Below are 17,331 nucleotides of genomic sequence, written 5' to 3'. Positions count from 1 at the left end.
GTAATACAAGTAGTAGCATGCAATTTAAGAGCCTTTTAGACAAGTAGAACTCGGCTTTTGGTGCTCCATCAGAATTTTGTCTGTTCCAAAAATTCAAAAGCAATTTGTGAGAATCAAACTTGTAGTGCGTATTCATCTAAAACTCTAAAACCTGTTTTGCTGGTTGGAGAATGTAGATCTAAATCGGCAAAAGAAAATGTCAACAAAATGTGTCATACATGAGAAATTCACAGGAAAAATGTTTTGATTGGAAAAAAAAAAAAAAAAAGAGAGGTTGTATTTTAATGGTCAGTTTCTGTGTAATTTGGCCCTGTGAGAGGCCTCCAGTAGAGACCACGTGTCCCCTTTGACTGTTGACAAATGCATTGAATTGGATTTATTTCCCGTGTCACTTTGCTTTTATCCTCTCAGGGACGTGAAGCCCGACAACATGTTGCTAGACAAAGCCGGTCATTTAAAACTGGCTGACTTTGGGACCTGCATGAAAATGAACAAGGTACTCCATTCAGCTTCAATCAACTCTTCTGAATGCTGTAGTTCATTCTATATTTATGCTTCCTGCGGGGTCACAGTTTCAAATACAATCTTTCACAGAAGTTCTTCTGGCTGTTCCCTGCAGGGGTCGCCACAGCAAATTAATTGGAATATTTAGCTTGGCCTTGGTGAACGACTTTGATGGTAATATAAAGGTGTTAACTGTTTGTCCAATTTTCTTTTGAATTGTGTTTGTGCCCAATTAGGATGGTATGGTACGATGTGACACAGCCGTGGGAACCCCTGACTACATTTCACCTGAGGTACTGAAATCCCAAGGTGGAGATGGCTATTATGGCAGAGAGTGCGACTGGTGGTCAGTGGGCGTCTTCCTTTACGAAATGCTTGTTGGTAAGTAGAGATGTGACCTCCTGCCCCCACGTGAAACTGGGCGGCAAAACAAAATGTTCACCTTGACTTGTATCTTCCTCGAAGCTTGTACCTCCTTGTGGACAGTAGAGTCATTGCTCATTGTTTTTGCATTGTGCTCTAGGGGACACACCTTTCTACGCAGACTCCCTCGTTGGGACCTACAGCAAAATCATGAATCACAAGAACGCCCTGACCTTCCCCGACGACAGCGACATATCCAATGATGCCAAGAATCTCATCTGCGCTTTTCTCACTGACAGGTTAGATGGCGGTAAACCAGTCACTCCGTTCTAAAGAGGGGTGCTCTTATCACAAAGCCCTCTCTCCAAACATAGGCGATGGTTTTATTTTGACTCAGAGGACTCTGACTGGAAATGATGCCTCTCATAGCTGTGTGTCTCATGGCCTTAAAATATTTACGGACAGCACAAACTGTGAATGTGAAATATCCATTCAGTGGAAAGCATTCCGTCAAATGGATATCTGCTTGTTTAAAAATAGGTCCTTCATACTGCCTGTGGGATATCATCCAAGTGTCCGGAAGACATCCCAACAGGAATGTTGACACGTTTTTTTTTTGTTTTTTTTTTAATGTCAAAATATTCACAGTAGTATTCTTGCTGCAGCAACATGCGCGTTTCCCACACAACAATGAGACTTGTCCGTTCGGTAGAATTCTTTCCATCCATGAAACTCTAGAACAAGTTACACGGGTTCTAAAACGTCACCTGACCCCCCACACACCCCCCCCCCCCCCCACCCCACAAAGTGGTCTCGTTGCAAATGCCTGGAATGTCAACGTTTTCCTTTTAACCAAGAAATCCTGTCGCTGCAGGGAAGTTCGACTTGGCCGTAACGGCTTTGATGAGATCAAGAGACATCCCTTCTTCAAGAATGACCAGTGGACCTGGGAGAACATTCGAGAGAGTAAGAACATTTTCATGGAGACCGTTGCAGCTTTTCCCTCTTTCAGCGGGATTGCAGCACCATAGAAAGAGCTGAGCCGTCAGTGTATCAGGAACGGCCTTATTGCCGAGAGAGATTAGAAACGTGCAGCTCAGTGCAAGAGCTTTAGTCTGTTCTCTACTGGCTTCATGTTCAGTACTTTACCAGACAGAAGTGGTGACTTCTGCATACATACTGGCCACCACTTTAGTTCCACAGCTTGCTGGCTACTCTCCCCTGTTTAATGCCATCAAAGTAAAGCCATGTTCTATGAACTGCTCTGCAAACTGTGAATTTTGCGATGTATCTCTGAAGTAATGTGATGCAATATATAGTTATTGTTTGGCTAATTCATAAAGAAAATGCAGTACACTACAAAGCGATAACTATTTTGGACACAATAGTGTTTCATTTTTGTCATAAATTCTCATTATTTTTATTTCCCTCGTCTTCAGCGGCCGCCCCAGTCGTGCCAGAGCTGAGCAGCGACGTTGACACCAGTAACTTCGATGACATCGAGGAGGATCGGGGGGAGGAGGAGACGTTTCCAATACCAAAGGCCTTCGTGGGCAACCAGCTCCCCTTCGTAGGCTTCACGTACTACAGCAACCAGCAGTATGTCAGCCACACACAGGATAATTTTCAGTCTGGTGACAGAAGCAGATGAACTGTAACATGGTCCATAATTCAAATCATTGCTAAGATTATTGTTATTGTGTGTTTCTCAGCCTTTTGCGCAAGTCCAGTTCCGCCACAAAGGCCAGCGACAAATGCGGCAACTCCACGAAAGAGGACAAGAGTCATGTGAGTGAAGCAGCAGCCAGCAGATTTCTATTTAGTTTCTTTGACACACACAGACTTTATCCTGTTGGTGTCTTTTTCTGGACTGCTGATGGTTTCTTGTCTTTTTCCTTTGTAGCTGGAGAACCTGCAGAAAAGGATCTACCAGCTGGAGGAGCAGCTCCACAGTGAGATGCAGTTGAAGGATGAGTTGGAGCAGAAATGCAGGTACAGACTGGGATTCAAATTAAAATTTACCATCCAAATGATTCTAATTCTGATGGCTCTGCAGATTGACAAGATGTTGGATATTTGAGAAGAAATGTGACAATCTAAATGCCAACAGAGAAGCCACAATTGAGCATTTCTGCTTGCCTCACCTAGACCTGCTTGTCTATCTTCATTGATCTATTTATTTATTCTGGTTGGTTTGTCTGTGGCTGATTCTCATGCATATATGTTTTCTGTGCAGGACATCAAACAACAAGATTGACAAGATCATGAGAGAACTAGATGAAGAGGTGAAAAGCTTTGAAATGTGTTCTCAAATGTTATTTGTGACGTTTGCTCCTTCTTTGCCATCAGGCAAAATGTAAAAATGTATAAAACCCAGTTAGAGTTGAAATTTGAATTTTGGTCAAAAACAACTTCAAACTCGCGGAACCACATCACAACTTGCTTTCTTCCTGCCACATCACTGCTGCTCTGACTTTCCCTACTACAGGCCAACCTTAGGAAGGGTGCAGAAGCCAGTGTGTCTCTGCTGGAGAAGGATAAGATCATGTTGCAGCACAGATTCACCGAGTACCAAAGAAAAGCCGACCAGGAGGCAGAGAGGAGGCGCAATTTGGAGAATGAAGGTGATGATGAGGACTTGTTCTGTGCATACTGATCAGACTCTGTCCAGTTCAAGCATATGTCCAGTGGTGTCATGTCCGGTTAAAAAAAAAAAGAAGTTTGTGACATGTTCATGTTCCCTTAGCGTGCCTTCGATTTTGAAAGTCTCAAGTGGACTGTACAGAAGTCTGTTGTGACTTCAGCTTTCCAAACTGTCTTGTTGAATGTCAACCTAAATTGGAGACTTTTGTGTAATGAACAGTCGAAAGATGATCCTTTGCTGGCTCAAGAGAAGCTTGCTATTAAAGTGTTTAAAAAAAAAAAATAAATAAATAAGTTTGATATGCACTTTGCAGTGTTTTTATTGTTTTAAGGAGTAATATAAATGTAGCATTGCACATTTAAAATTTCCCATTTCCTTCCCCCCCTCTTCAGTGTCAACTTTAAAAGAGCAACTTGAAGAGATGAGGAAGATCAGTCAGAACTCGCAGGCCTCCAATGACAAAATCGTCCAGCTGCAGAATCAGGTACGCAGTCCCCTCACTTTTACATCCCGGAGGGGCAGGCGGCGCGATGCAACAAAATTGGATTTTTGCCTGTTTTTGCACGCAAGCTGGAAGAGGCCAACGACCTCCTGCGAGCGGAGTCAGACACGGCGGCAAGACTGAGGAAGAGCCACACGGAGATGGCCAAGTCGATGAGCCAGCTGGAGAGCCTGAACAGAGAGCTGCAGGAGAGGAGCCGCGCAGCAGAGGGGGAGAAAGGGCAGTTGGAGAAGGAGCTGCTGCATCTTCAGAGCTCCTTGGACTCAGAAAGGAGGAACTACAGCCAGGGCTCGGAGGAAATCAGGGAGCTGCAAGGTGACTAGCGGCACTAATAACCCACATCGTGGAAATTTTGTAATTTCTTTGAAAATGTTTTGCTCGTTGTAAACACTATTAATGGCTTGACTGTTATCTGCTCTCAATCGCAGCGAGGATGGCCGGCGTACAAGAAGATAACAAAAGCTTGAAGCAGAGCCTCTCGAAAGTGGAGACGGAACGAAAGCAGGCTCAGGAGAGGAGCAACAATCTGGAGAAGGTAGGCATCACGAGTTACAATAGTGGCTTGTGAGCAGCTTACGGAAATGTTGTCGTGTGGACTATGATGGTATGTTTCTTAGTTCCTAATAGTTTTTGTTTCATCGTTGCCCCTCTCAACAGGAGAAGAACAACTTGGAAATAGACCTAAATTACAAGCTGAAGACCCTGCAGCAGCGTCTGGAGCAGGAGCAGACAGAGCACAGGGTGACGCGGGCACAGCTCACAGACAAATATGAGTCTATTGAAGAGGCCAAATCAGCTGCCATGACGGGTATGCCAGGCCTGTGTCAGAACATGCCCTTTCTCTCTTTCTTTGCTTAGTTGGAGCGTTATTTAAAAGAAATCCTCTTTTTCTGTATCGATTTATTTTTTTTGACTTCTCTGATGCAGACAATTTAACTTTGGTCATTCTCTGACTTGAATCTGATGCAGTGCCAGGACGCTGTCTTATTTCATAGGAAAATCCTCAGCTGTCAGCTGGTGTGTGTGTACTTTTAAAATTCTAACCAAAGTGTTTTCTGTGTGCCGGTCCAATTGCAGCTGTTCAGCTGAAGATGTCTGAGGAGAACGGGGCCCGGATGCGGGCTGAGAGCAGGGTGGTGGAGGTGGAGAAGCAGTGTTCGATGTTAGAGTTTGACCTCAAGCAGTCGGTGCAGAAGATGGAGCAGCTGATGAAGCAAAAGGAGAGGCTGGAAGACGAGGCATGTCGTCGCTGGATGTTTTTTTTTTTGTCTTTGTTGGACGTGTGCTCATTTTATCCCTCCTCGCTTCCCCTCTCTTCCTCAGGTGAAGGGCCTTCGGATACAGATAGAGCAGGAGTCGAGCAAGCGTGTGCTGGCCTCGACTGACCTGAAGAGCCGCACGCTGGAGGTGGACCGCCTCAGGTGTACGGAGAAGCAACTCAAACAGGAAATCAACACTGCACAAGAGAGTAAACGCTCGCTGGAGTTCCAGCTGGCGCAGTTGACCAAGTGAGTTGCTCCCCTGCACTGCTGCGCAACACTTCAATCACTTTGATATCAATTGAAATAGAACCGTAATTTTTCAGTATATAGAATTTGGTGGTAGCAGCGACCTCATACCTGTCAGTTTGGTTTTGGAGCCTTGCTTTCCGCACCTCTTTCCAGGAAACCCAATATCCTGTTGATCCTCGACTTGTTGCTAATGCTCTTATAGAAGTCAAGACATAAAGTGCCCTACAATTGCTAGTTAATTTTGAATAAGCACTATTATTCCAGCTTAGTGGACGACTGCGCCAAAGCGGGTCTGCAACAGTATTTGCACCAAAGGATTAGCGTTTACTCTGGAGTCTGCTGCTAAGCCTCTGGCTGGCTGCCTCTGCTAGCTGTAGCACCAGTTATGTTTTTGCTTCAGGGAGCAAGCTGGGTCTACTTTCTTGACTGAGTAGTGTTAAAGGATAAAGTGCAGTCGTGTGTACGTGCAGCTCAAGGAGATGCACATAATAATTTGTCTAATTGATGCGTTCACAGACAATACAGAGGCAACGAAGGACAGATGAGGGAACTTCAGGACCAGCTGGAGGCTGAACAGTATTTCTCTGTAAGTTTAAAAACAAGAAAAACAGCAAATCTACTTATCTGGTATGTGATGTTTGTGGCTGAACTAACGCACTTGTTCTCTCTGTTCAGACGCTTTACAAAACTCAGGTCAAGGAACTTAAAGAGGAGATTGAGGAAAAGAACCGACAGGTGCAAGAAGCCTCGAAAAAGGTGCAGGAGCTGTGCAGTGAGAGGTACGAGGCGGAGCTCCATTCACAGACGAGCCCAACACTGTCACCGCCAGTGAAATGATTCACATGTGAACAAGATGCAGTAGACTTTGCTGACAATTGAAGGCACTCTCAAATGTGTTTCTTGGAATAGGGATTCGCTGTCGGCCCAGCTGGATCTGACGGTGACAAAGGCTGAATCAGAGCAGTTGGCCCGGGCGCTGCAGGAGGAGCAGTACTTTGAGCTCAGCCAGGAGAACAAGAAGTCTGGGGCCAGACATAAACAGGAGATTGTTGACAAGGAGGCAACTATTGCACGGGTATGTGCAACTCCTACACATGACGTGCAACTCCGATTATCATTCATTTTTAAAACGCTGCAACCTTTATTGTTTGGCAACATGGAGTGAAAAGTCTAGAAAAACTTTTTTTTATATTATTATTGTTATCACAGCTTGAGGAATCCAATACAACTCTGACCAAAGATGTAGAGCACCTCAGCAAGGAGAAGGCTGAGCTGGATGAGAAGCTCACTACTCAGGAGGAAGGTACTTGGACCGAAATCACTTTTGCGTCTTTGATATTTTGAATTGAGGAAAAAAATGGGCCCTTGGTTTTTTCTTGTCAGAGTTCGTAGCGCGAAGGGAGGAAATTTTAAGTACAATGAAGGCCAACTATGAGAAGATCCTCTACACGGAGCGCACGCTGAAGACCCAGGTAACAAAGCTTCCGCGAAAGCCACATTGAGAACGGAGAGTCGCAACGCAAGCGGCGATTTGTAACGTTTGCCGTCTTCACCGGATCAGGCGGTGAACAAGTTGGCAGAGATCATGAATCGCAAGGACATGAAGCTCGACCAGAAGAAGAAGGGCAGCACCGCCGACCTGCGGAAGAAGGAGAAGGAGAACCGCAAGCTCCAGCTGGAGCTCAACCAGGAGAAGGAGAAGTTCAACCACATGGCCATTAAATACCAGAAGGAGCTGAATGAGATGCAAGCGGTAGGTTCAGAAGGTCACGCAATGCTGGAGCCCGGTGAAATTAAACACCGGCTTCTTGATCATTTCTTTATGGCTTTCATCACCAACAGCAATTGGCGGAGGAATGCACGTATCGCAACGAGCTCCAGATGCAGCTGGACAGCAAGGAGAGCGACATCGAGCAGCTCCGGGAGAAACTCAACGACCTGCAGCAGCGCATGGAGAACTCCAGCGTCACCAGCTTGCAGACGGACGAGACGGACAGCAATGTAGCAGGTCAGTGCTGCACAGGGTTCCACTGCACGCTGCTGCCAGACGTCCCGCCTGGGCTCTGGTCTTTAGAAAAAAGCATCGGAGGACCACAGTGTATTATGACACTATGTTTCAATAGACAAAATGTTTCAGATTCATTTTTATGCAACATTTGCAAACTAATATGAGCAGTTTCCAAACTTGAATTCCTCCTTCCTCTTGCGTTCTGCAGTATGGCCACGGCGACAGACACCCTCAACAAACACTGTATTGTGTGTTTTGTTGGGATAAATTGTCTGTGCACTTTCACTTGTTTGCAATTTGCTGTCATGAATTAGGTGCACTCACAAAACAGAGATGGTGGGACACTAAGTGTGCGATTCAGGGCTACGCAGGGACAGTGATATTTGTTGTAAATGTGAAAACACTGTGCTGCCCCTGAAAGGGCCAGTTAACCATTTGACCTCACCGTAGACCTTGATCTTAAGTAGATTTGGGACCTAAACTTGACCGTCCATGAAAGTAGTTAGAAGAATGGGACAGAATGTTAGGGGTGGGATAGGATCCAACCTAAATGGAAGATTCCTTACCATTAAGAAATCTCTTTGTTTCTCTCTCGATTCTCTGAACCCTTCTGAAAATGTTTCATTGACAAGTCATTGACAGTTTTTTCATGTGTGCTGTTGTCCATGGTTAAAACAATCTCTCTTTATTTCCCTCATGTCCAGCCGGTTCTCCTTGCTCTACTTATCTTTGTAACTTCTATCTCTTTCCCTCTGTGAGTAACCCAGTGGACGATCCTCTTTTGCCTGGCCTGTGCAGCAGCTCTTGTGTGCTCCCCGTTTATTCTTTCTATTTTTAATTTTTATTTTGCCCCCTCAATTTTTCCTTCTAAGTATCCTTTTTGCAGAGGTGACAAGAACACCTTTTCTCTGTGGGCAGGAGGAAGGGGACACTTTTGAAAGTAGCCTGAATAAGTGGAGGGGACCAAAAAATAAACACCCTGCCTGATTGGTTAAAGCCCCTACCAGCAACAATCAAATCAGAAATCAGCTTCAGTAGGAGGTTCAAGATGGAGTGCTAACTGTAATTTAACCACGCACACACACACACACACACACAAGCAGAGCTACACCCTGTGTGAGGTGAACTACCCCCCACCCCCTCCCTCACGGCACCTGTGTTCTTCAAACACTTATTGGTTGAGTGTCTTTTTTGGCATGTTCACATAGAGTTGCCGCTAGTTTGGCCACACACTTCTCCACAGCACACCACCACATTTGAGTTCTCTATTGTCTTTTCAAATTGTATTTCTTCCTGCTGCATGCACTTGAAGGATCCCCGCCTGATGGCACAGAAAGAATTGAGTGCTCAGGCTACTGAAGGAAAATAGTAGCAGTCTTTGCTGCTCTTACTAAAATCTTGGTCTGAGTTGTTTAATCCATGAGTATCTTGATGATTTTGCGAACGCACTAAACAAAAAGTAATCATACTAAGTCGGAGCAAACCTTGTGCCCTCCTGCATGGGGAGAGTGCAGTAGCAGCATGGCGGGTCAGAGCTCACCCTTTAATTCTTTGTCTCCAGTGCAGCTGGTTTCACTCTTTCTTTTGGAAATAATTCTGATCTTTGCCTCTCAACTTTTCTTTTTTTTTCCTCCCTCAGTTGACTGTTCAGATTCAAAAACTGCATGGCTGTTGTTTTTTTGTTTTTTTTTTTCCCTGCAGTACATCTAAATCACTATGCGTACAGGTGTAATTTTTTTCCCCACTTGTCTGGACTGCTTTTGTAGAATCCAGGCTGGAGGGTTGGCTGTCCATTCCTAACCGTGCTAATATCAAGCGATACGGATGGAGGAAGCAGGTACGCCGTGTGTCCTCTGGGTTTCCTCCACGTTGTTGTCATTTCTTGTGGAATGTGCGTCCCTTGAGGACCGTGTCCGTCTTCCTCTCATTGTCCTCTTTTTTCCACAAATATTTGCAGTATGTGGTTGTAAGCAGTAAGAAGATTCTGTTCTACAATGATGAGCAGGATAAGGAGCAGTCCAACCCCTCCATGGTGCTGGATATCGAGTAAGCACCTCGTTCTCTGCTCTGCATGTGCGATAAGGGTAATAAATCCTGTGCTGATTGACTGCCATGTCTCTGCTTCCTCTGCAGTAAATTGTTTCACGTAAGACCAGTCACCCAAGGGGACGTCTACCGAGCTGAGACTGAGGAGATTCCAAGGATATTCCAGGTTTGTCACATGTCCTTTTTCACGAAGATGTATGTGTTTTTTTTGTTTTTTTGTTTTTTTGGAATCTCTCTGGCCACTTTATTGGGTACACCTTGGCATGCAGTGTGCTTTGAGATAGCGCTCTGCAGACCCCGATGGAACAGTCTCACTGAACATTTCCTGTTTTTGGGACCGGCACCTTAGATGTCTGAAATATCCCAGTACATCAGCAACACTCCAACCTTCTAGTCTGGCAGCAACAACCGTGCCACATTCAACATTACTCAAATCCCCCCTGCCGCCAATGTAATTGACTGATTAGTTATTTGTCTTTACAAGCCAATTGAACACCGTACCCAATAAAGTGTGAGCGTATATACATTCAACCTAAGTGTTTGAGTCGGCTCCTCAGAAAGTCTGTTTTACAGCCCAGTTGTTTTGAACGCACCTTCTCCCTCTTTCCCTTCCTCCTCCCTCCATGTCAAGATTCTGTATGCCAACGAGGGAGAATGCAGGAAGGAGGCCGACATGGAGACGGTGCCGCAGGGCGACAAAACAAACTGTCTGCCGCACAAAGGCCACGAGTTCATCCCCACGCTGTACCACTTTCCCACCAACTGCGAGGCCTGCTCCAAGCCTCTGTGGCACGTCTTCAAGCCGCCTCCAGCGCTGGAGTGTCGCCGCTGCCACGTCAAGTGCCACAAGGACCACCTGGACAAGAAAGAGGACGTCATCGCCCCTTGCAAAGGTAAAGCCGTGCACGGCAGACCCTTTTTATTTGCTCTTCTCAAACGGCAACGTCACAAATATGGATGTCACACGGTGCTTAGTAGGGATGCAACAATAATCAGTATTTTACCAAACTGTTCGGTTCGCTACGCAACGGCAAACAACGGTGTTTCACTATGTTTCGGCCAGTCACACGTTATCAAAACGGGCACGTTGTGCAAGTAGACGCACTCGAGAGCCGCGGCTAGCGGTGCGCAGCTTTTTAAAGACCCGCAGTTATCAATAATTTGATACCACCTTGGAGGGAGAAAATCTTTCATGCCCCCCCGCCCTATCAAAACCAACATTCTTTTTTTTTTTTATCATGAACATTCATTTCACATTCATTTCACTTTCCTCTTCATTTATGAAATCATTTATTTTGTACAAATAAACAACTTTAGCAAATCACTCTTTGTGACATCAAATCCTGAACATTACTTTTTAAACAAAAATACTCCTTTCACTTTTCTGCTGTACAAATAACTTTTTTTTGGCAAACCACTTTTGTTACATCCACCATCCTGGCCTCGCTGTGAAACAGCACAGCTTTACGTTGTGCTCCCATTTCCTCACAAAGTGCAGAGAATAGCCGCGCTTTCAGGGCTGTTGTTTTGATGAAATTGACCACTTCAACAACGTCAGTCATGCGACAACATCTCATTTTCTACCTGCCACACGGGATGACGTTGAGCGTGGCGTGCGCTAAGTCATAATATCTCGCCAGTCGCGGCGTAGATCGCGTACTGTTGCAAAGGTGTTTGATTACGTTCAATCAGCGCTGGAAAACTCTTCATTGTCCTCTGGCTTTTTCGCTCGCGGCTCGCGCATTAGAAAGAAAATAGACCCGACGCCGAAACGATCGCTACGCGGCGCGAGCCGGCCGTGGAGGTGCACCCCGCTTCAAGTCTGGCGTGAACGACACCATCGCTCTCCTGAATTCTTCTTTTCGTCCCTGTCAAATATTTGTCCATCCTGTGTACCTGAGCAGCGTTTTTCTTAGCTACAACCTACTGAACACTTTTTTGTCAATTGTTCCGCCGTGGAAAAAGTTCCGACGTGAAAACATTAGTTCCCCCTGGCGCCCCGTCTCCCTCCCGCCTGGTGCCCCCCCAGCCCCCCAGCCGTGACTCTGCGCCACCCACTCTGAGAAACACTGCAATAACACAACGCATTTACCTCATTAACCCGAGCGTCTCTCTTTGAGAAAACTATGAATATAGCAGCCTGAGATAATAACTATAGTCCAACTATAGAATACAGCAGGCTAAGATAATAATTATAGTCCAACTACGGTATTTTCTGGACTATAGAGCGCACCGGGCTATAAGCCGCCGATATCTAGGTTGTGAAATGAGATATATATTGGATAGATAGCTGGATAAAGATTAGATGGATAGATTTACCGGTACACAGAAAGATTTCTTACTTGTTTATTTACATAACTGAACTGATTAGTTTCCCAATGGTGCCGGTAACACAGCAGTAAAAGTGCTGATCAACCAAAACAGAGAAGTTGCGAACTGAACACACGTCGAACCGCTGTCACTTTTTCTTCATGCGCACTGGAACCATTAAAGTGACTTCATGAACACTGAACCCAGAAAGTCCCTGTCACTGGTCATTTCCTCCTGTGCACTGAAAGCGCTGAAGTCACTTTCTTCAGTGTCGGAGTTGAACAGCCTCAGAAGAGCTTCGTCACCTTTTCTGTGTCTATGTCAGTGTTGCTCTCTGTGTCGCCGCTTGTCTTGTTTTTGCACTTCCTGCTAAGGCGCCCCCTGGCGGGTGAAGTAAAATCCACAGAAAAGCCGCACCTTTGCAGAAGCTGCATGGTTCAAAGCGTGGGGAAAAAGTAGTGGCTTATAGTCCGGAAAATACGGTATATTCCTAAAACTCGCTAATCTTTCTCCTACCTGTTTGTTGTTGTGGTGCCACTCGGCGCTTTCGTGACGTCTGCTTTTGGGCGCACCGCAGGCTTGCGACGTAACATCTGCATTTACCTGATTTATCAACTTTAGATCGCCGAGCCCATTTTCTAATATTGACAAGTAAATAATAGTAAAGGAATAGTATATGCATGTAAAGAGATTTATTTTCAGCCTGTTAAAAATAAATATTTCACCATTTTTAAAAAATGTCCCATCCATGACGCATTACCGTAATTTCCGGACTATAAAGCGCACCTGAATATTAGCCGCAGCAGCTAAATTTTGGGGGGGAAAACAAATGTGTACATATACAAGCCGCACTGGACTATAAGCCGCAGGTGTTTCGTCAGGAAACGGGTCCGCGGAGCGGATCGGTTCGGCGGCTGCGAGCCTGCGACTCTGGACTCGCACCGCGGATCCTGTTTGCTGGGTCCCGCTGGTCACCTCGGTTAATTGGTATGGAGTCGGACCAGAACTTGAGGCAGCGACGCACCGGAGCTCACAAAGACAGAGTGCATAAAGACAAGAGAACATACAGACGAGAGCGCGAACGCGCCGTGCTCAGAAACATAATTTGATTGACTTGTTCTGTGTTCACCCTTTTCTTGTGATATAGAAATGATCAGTATTGCTCTATTTCCTTCTTTGACAGCCAGATTTAACTTAAAAGCTGCATCATATGCAATTCTTGGTTTGTTTTCCACTATGAGGGTTTGTGCATGAAAACTTCCTTTGCGCAAACCGTCTTGCTCTTGTTCTGTATTTGGTTCCACTTTTGCTGCCTGTCTCACTCTTTCCCGAGCCCACCCAAAAATCCATAGGTTGAGAAGGTCCCCTAGTGGCCGTCAGCTGTAAAAAAAACAACAACATAGATTAGCCGTACCGTTGTATTAGCCGCAGGGTTCAAAGCATGGGGGAAAGGTAGCGGCTTATAGTCCGGAAATTACGGTAGTTGAGCCTCCCCAGCCCAATAAAGTGAAAATCCTTGTAGATGGTGAACCCAAAGTTAAAATGAATCAATTTACTGTTCACCCTGATGTCGCCAGAGGTTTTGATAGCGATTCCTGATCCCCACAACCGTTCAGTTAATTCAACCCAGTGGTATTAATGGTTTGTAATCTCTGAAGCAGGTGTCCAGAAGGTGAGGCTGTGTGTGAGTGCAGTTGCTTATAAACACAGTTGCTTATATCACAAGCACTGAATGGCACTGGGCTGCAGGCAAAGCGGCTACACTGGATATTTTGACAACAAATGTGTGGCCATCACCACTTTGTTACATATTGGACCGCTTTACCTGCGATCACATAACACAAGCAGTATGAAGCTGAGTCTTTTCCTTTTGTAATGTTGGCATCCTTGCTCCTAGTAGGTGGACTATTTTACCTCTGTTCACTTCTTATGTCAGTTCGAACATGTAGCTGGATATAGCACATAGCATATAGCTTTATAAATGGCCACCAGTTCAGTTTCAAACCAATCGCTAATGCACTTCCAAGTCCTGAAGCCAAATTGGAATTTGGGGTGCAGTGCTGCAGTTGGCCTCTAGGCGACTCTACTTCTCTGAACTGTGTTAATTTGCTTGTAGTGCTCTTTCTGTAAAACTTGCTGCTACTGACTGATGTTAATCATGAGAGGAGTTCAGCACTGTTGGCAGCAGCGTGTGAAGACATCTTCTGTCTCAAGTTCATTGGTGTTTTTCATAATAGCTGTTGTGTTCTGCACAGTAGCACCTTTTTATTAGCACTTGTGATTGTGGGCTGGTTCAGCTAAACGTGTCCTTTCAGCATTTTAACAGCCAACCTTGAAATAAGAATGGTAGTTTTCCAGTAACAGGATTGATCTTTAGGCTCACATACTCTGTTTTCCCCCTCACACAGTAAACTACGATGTGACCTCTGCCCGAGACATGCTCCTGCTGGCCCTGACAACAGATGAGCAGAAGAAATGGATTGGACACCTCGGGAAGAAGATCCCCAAGACTCCGCCATCCACATTTTCAAGGGCCTCGCCTCGCTCCATGTCCACTCGCTCCGGACCAAACCAGTCTTTCCGCAAGAATCCTAAAAGCAATACAGGGAAGCTCAGGTAAGCTCACGATATATTGACTTACGCAGTACTTTGCATGATGCGTAGATGGACAGTGTGATGATTTATTTATTTTTGTGTAGGCAGTAAGTGAGAGAGTAGAGTGCCATTGTGTCCCGTGTGCTGGGCTCAGATTGTGGTCAAGTCGGTGGAGTGACCTGCTGTTTGTTTCCTGTGTTGTAGCAGAGCGCAGTCCAGCCTCCAAGCAGCAGACACAACATCCAGCACTTGTTGACAGGAAACCTACACAAAGTGTTGATGTTTTTTATTAAAACTCTTCAGCTTTCCACTTGTCTATTTATTATTAATTGTGTTACTGGGCGTTTCTAACACGAGACACATTCTGCTTGGTTGTCTGACTCCCTGGACTCTTTATCAGTTGACACTTGGGATTTTTTTCCTGATTGGCACTAATGTGTTGTTGGGTTCAATAACTAACATGTCAATTGCTAAACATTTCTGAATCATCCACTCTTGAATTCATCTGAATCATCCACTCGGAGGGTTTTTACTTCACCTATCAAACACAGTGGAGAGTTTTTATGGTGTTCCCCGTGCCTGTAAACCAGCTGCTGGGATACTAACTACAGTGAAGACAATGTACCTTCCCTTCACTGGACACCTGTCTCTGCTCTGTCTTTCAGCTAACCATCTGAACCATTTGGATTCTTTTCTGGACTCTACTTATACTTTTCTTACTTGCTCATCAACAACGGAGAAACCTGTATCACTTTAAAAAAAAAACAACTAAATATCTAAGAAACATTTTCTAAAACATAAAAAAAATGCCAACGCTGGAAAACTGCAACACGCTTCAGACACAAGGCATCGTTGGGACACCCAAGAGGCCTGACGCCACCCTCAACCACCTTCCCCACGCGACCTGAACCAACTCAATGAACCTTGTAGTACTCCATTCCTACCTGAAGATGGTGCACTCGACTCGAACTAAGAGATGGACAGTGGAGCCCGTCGCTGACATTTTGTTGTGTTCTCATAGTCAACAACAGTTGTGATGGACATGGAAGGCAGAAGTGGGGTCAGCGGGGGGAGGGGGGGGGGGGGTTTGCTGGGACTCTTGCAAGTATGTGTTCAGTTTTAGGTACTGTCATACAGGGATTGCTGATCTGCAGTGAGTGGTTGTGTCTCAGGGGTGGACAATACCTTCTTTGTAATACCTTCATCCATCTGATAGATAAACGAGTTTAATGCAGGCATGCTTTTGTTTCAAGTAAAAAAAAAAATTGACTGATGCCTTCATCTAATATCTCTGGCCCGTTTGCCTTTATTTTATCACTTTGCAATTCACTTATCAGGTTTGGGACAGAGTATTGGGACTTGAGTATTAGATTTTTTGTGTTTTGAGTGAGGAGCATGCAGAAGATCATCATTTAATTCTATGCATTATTTTTATTATAATTATTTTTTATTACTCCAAGCCATAATGAGAGTTCCATTGGCATATGGGGGTCATAAAATCTAATTGATTTTTCTTTTTGTTTATTTGGTACATTGTCTCTGTATTTTTTTTTTCTTGTATTGTTTATTTTTTGTAATGTATTGCCTTACATTGATTCATAGAAAAATGGTTCAAAAGGAAACATTAAGTTAACAAATGTAAAACTGCACTGTTTGAATTGTAAATTATTTGTAGAAGACTTAACAGGTGTAGCATTTAGCCCACCTAGTGCCTTAACGTTTGGATATTGATTTTACTGCCATATCTTTTAGGGGTTTCTTTCCTCCTCCAAATCAAGACAACTCTTAACACTTCCATTGCTTACTTCTTTTCTTTTTTTTTTTTTTAAAAGAAACACCACATTTGTGGTTTTATCAAGAGGTTTCCCCTTTTTGAATATATATATATATATATGTGTGTATATATATATATGTGTGTATATATACATACATACATATGTTTTAAATCCGAATTGGGTCCATATCACATATGACAAATTTCGGGATGGTGCAGTCCAAACGAGCCTACCTGTGTTAGTGATTGTCGTCAGGCACAATCGCAAGTGATGTCCCGTTAATGCAAACTCCCCACAGTGTATATACTGAGAGAGACAGGAGGGTTATGGTATACCTCTGCAAAACATTTTATTTTATAACTTTTTCAGTTAAAAAGAAAAAAAAAGCACTGGAACTATGATCTACTCTTGTCTTGGATAATTTGCATGGTTAATTGCATTGGAGTCCGCACTGATGATATGTCAATAAACATATCTCTATCATTCTTTGCATCCTGGTCTTCACTCCACCCCAAAGACATCTATGTATCTGTGTTGCTACAGTTTCAACCTCCAAGTCCTTTCCTGCCTATTGGGATATTGGGTTGTTTCTGCTCTGACGCATCATTGAGAATTCTTTGGAATAATTAGTCCAGCATAATGTTACAACAGGAAATTGCATTGCATTAATAAACGTAAGTATATGTAAACAATCACTCTTTACCATATCAAACAAAATAGTTTTTCCCTTTTTAAATGTTTTTTTTTTTTTTAAAGGATTTGCTTTCAAGGGAAAGTCCCAAAAATAAATTGAAGACGTTGTGTTTTGTCATTCAGTCATTTGCAAAACTATTGATGTGTTGACCTTAAATATAAAAGAACATAAGAAAAACAAAAAAAACAAACAGACCATAATTTTAAAAATTAGTTGTTCAACTGAACTAAAGCTCTGAGTGTGGACTTTGTTGTATTAAATTGTACATATACATTAAACTAAACAATTTAAAACGGTTTGCAACTGACTCAATCCGCTTTTAGAAATAAGGACCCTCAAATAATGAAGAAAAAGCAATTTTCCACTGATGGTTAGCGTG

General features: G+C 44.1%; 1 protein-coding gene across 4 annotated transcripts in view; it reads left to right on the top strand.

Moving 5' to 3' along the window:
- Positions 1-16,743, top strand: part of rock1 (Rho-associated, coiled-coil containing protein kinase 1) — a 29,529-nt gene extending 12,786 nt beyond the window's left edge. For 2 of the 4 annotated variants that reach the window (XM_076021640.1, XM_076021642.1), the window contains 28 exons: positions 412-496; positions 741-885; positions 1,028-1,166; positions 1,742-1,833; positions 2,307-2,466; positions 2,580-2,655; positions 2,771-2,859; positions 3,104-3,152; positions 3,356-3,491; positions 3,904-3,995; positions 4,082-4,328; positions 4,442-4,548; positions 4,671-4,821; positions 5,091-5,251; positions 5,337-5,521; positions 6,041-6,110; positions 6,200-6,303; positions 6,434-6,599; positions 6,734-6,827; positions 6,908-6,996; positions 7,086-7,277; positions 7,367-7,532; positions 9,299-9,369; positions 9,490-9,578; positions 9,666-9,744; positions 10,210-10,471; positions 14,297-14,504; positions 14,688-16,743. In XM_076021640.1, coding sequence (XP_075877755.1) covers positions 412-496; positions 741-885; positions 1,028-1,166; positions 1,742-1,833; positions 2,307-2,466; positions 2,580-2,655; positions 2,771-2,859; positions 3,104-3,152; positions 3,356-3,491; positions 3,904-3,995; positions 4,082-4,328; positions 4,442-4,548; positions 4,671-4,821; positions 5,091-5,251; positions 5,337-5,521; positions 6,041-6,110; positions 6,200-6,303; positions 6,434-6,599; positions 6,734-6,827; positions 6,908-6,996; positions 7,086-7,277; positions 7,367-7,532; positions 9,299-9,369; positions 9,490-9,578; positions 9,666-9,744; positions 10,210-10,471; positions 14,297-14,504; positions 14,688-14,739 — 3,556 coding nt within the window. In that variant the 3' untranslated portion in view covers positions 14,740-16,743. Of the gene's footprint in view, positions 1-411; positions 497-740; positions 886-1,027; positions 1,167-1,741; positions 1,834-2,306; positions 2,467-2,579; positions 2,656-2,770; positions 2,860-3,103; positions 3,153-3,355; positions 3,492-3,903; positions 3,996-4,081; positions 4,329-4,441; positions 4,549-4,670; positions 4,822-5,090; positions 5,252-5,336; positions 5,522-6,040; positions 6,111-6,199; positions 6,304-6,433; positions 6,600-6,733; positions 6,828-6,907; positions 6,997-7,085; positions 7,278-7,366; positions 7,533-9,298; positions 9,370-9,489; positions 9,579-9,665; positions 9,745-9,927; positions 10,090-10,209; positions 10,472-14,296; positions 14,505-14,687 lie in introns of those variants that run through there. The other 2 variants (XM_076021641.1, XR_012926277.1) reach the window with 2 other exon arrangements.
- Positions 16,744-17,331: the final 588 nt, after the last annotated feature.

The sequence above is a fragment of the Nelusetta ayraudi genome, unplaced genomic scaffold, assembly GCF_046127955.1.
Source record: "Nelusetta ayraudi isolate G7.1 ecotype Tasmania unplaced genomic scaffold, CSIRO-AGI_Nayr_v1 ptg000011l, whole genome shotgun sequence".
In the NCBI taxonomy this organism is placed as follows: domain Eukaryota; kingdom Metazoa; phylum Chordata; class Actinopteri; order Tetraodontiformes; family Monacanthidae; genus Nelusetta; species Nelusetta ayraudi.
This window is presented reverse-complemented; position numbering and strand designations above follow the sequence as displayed.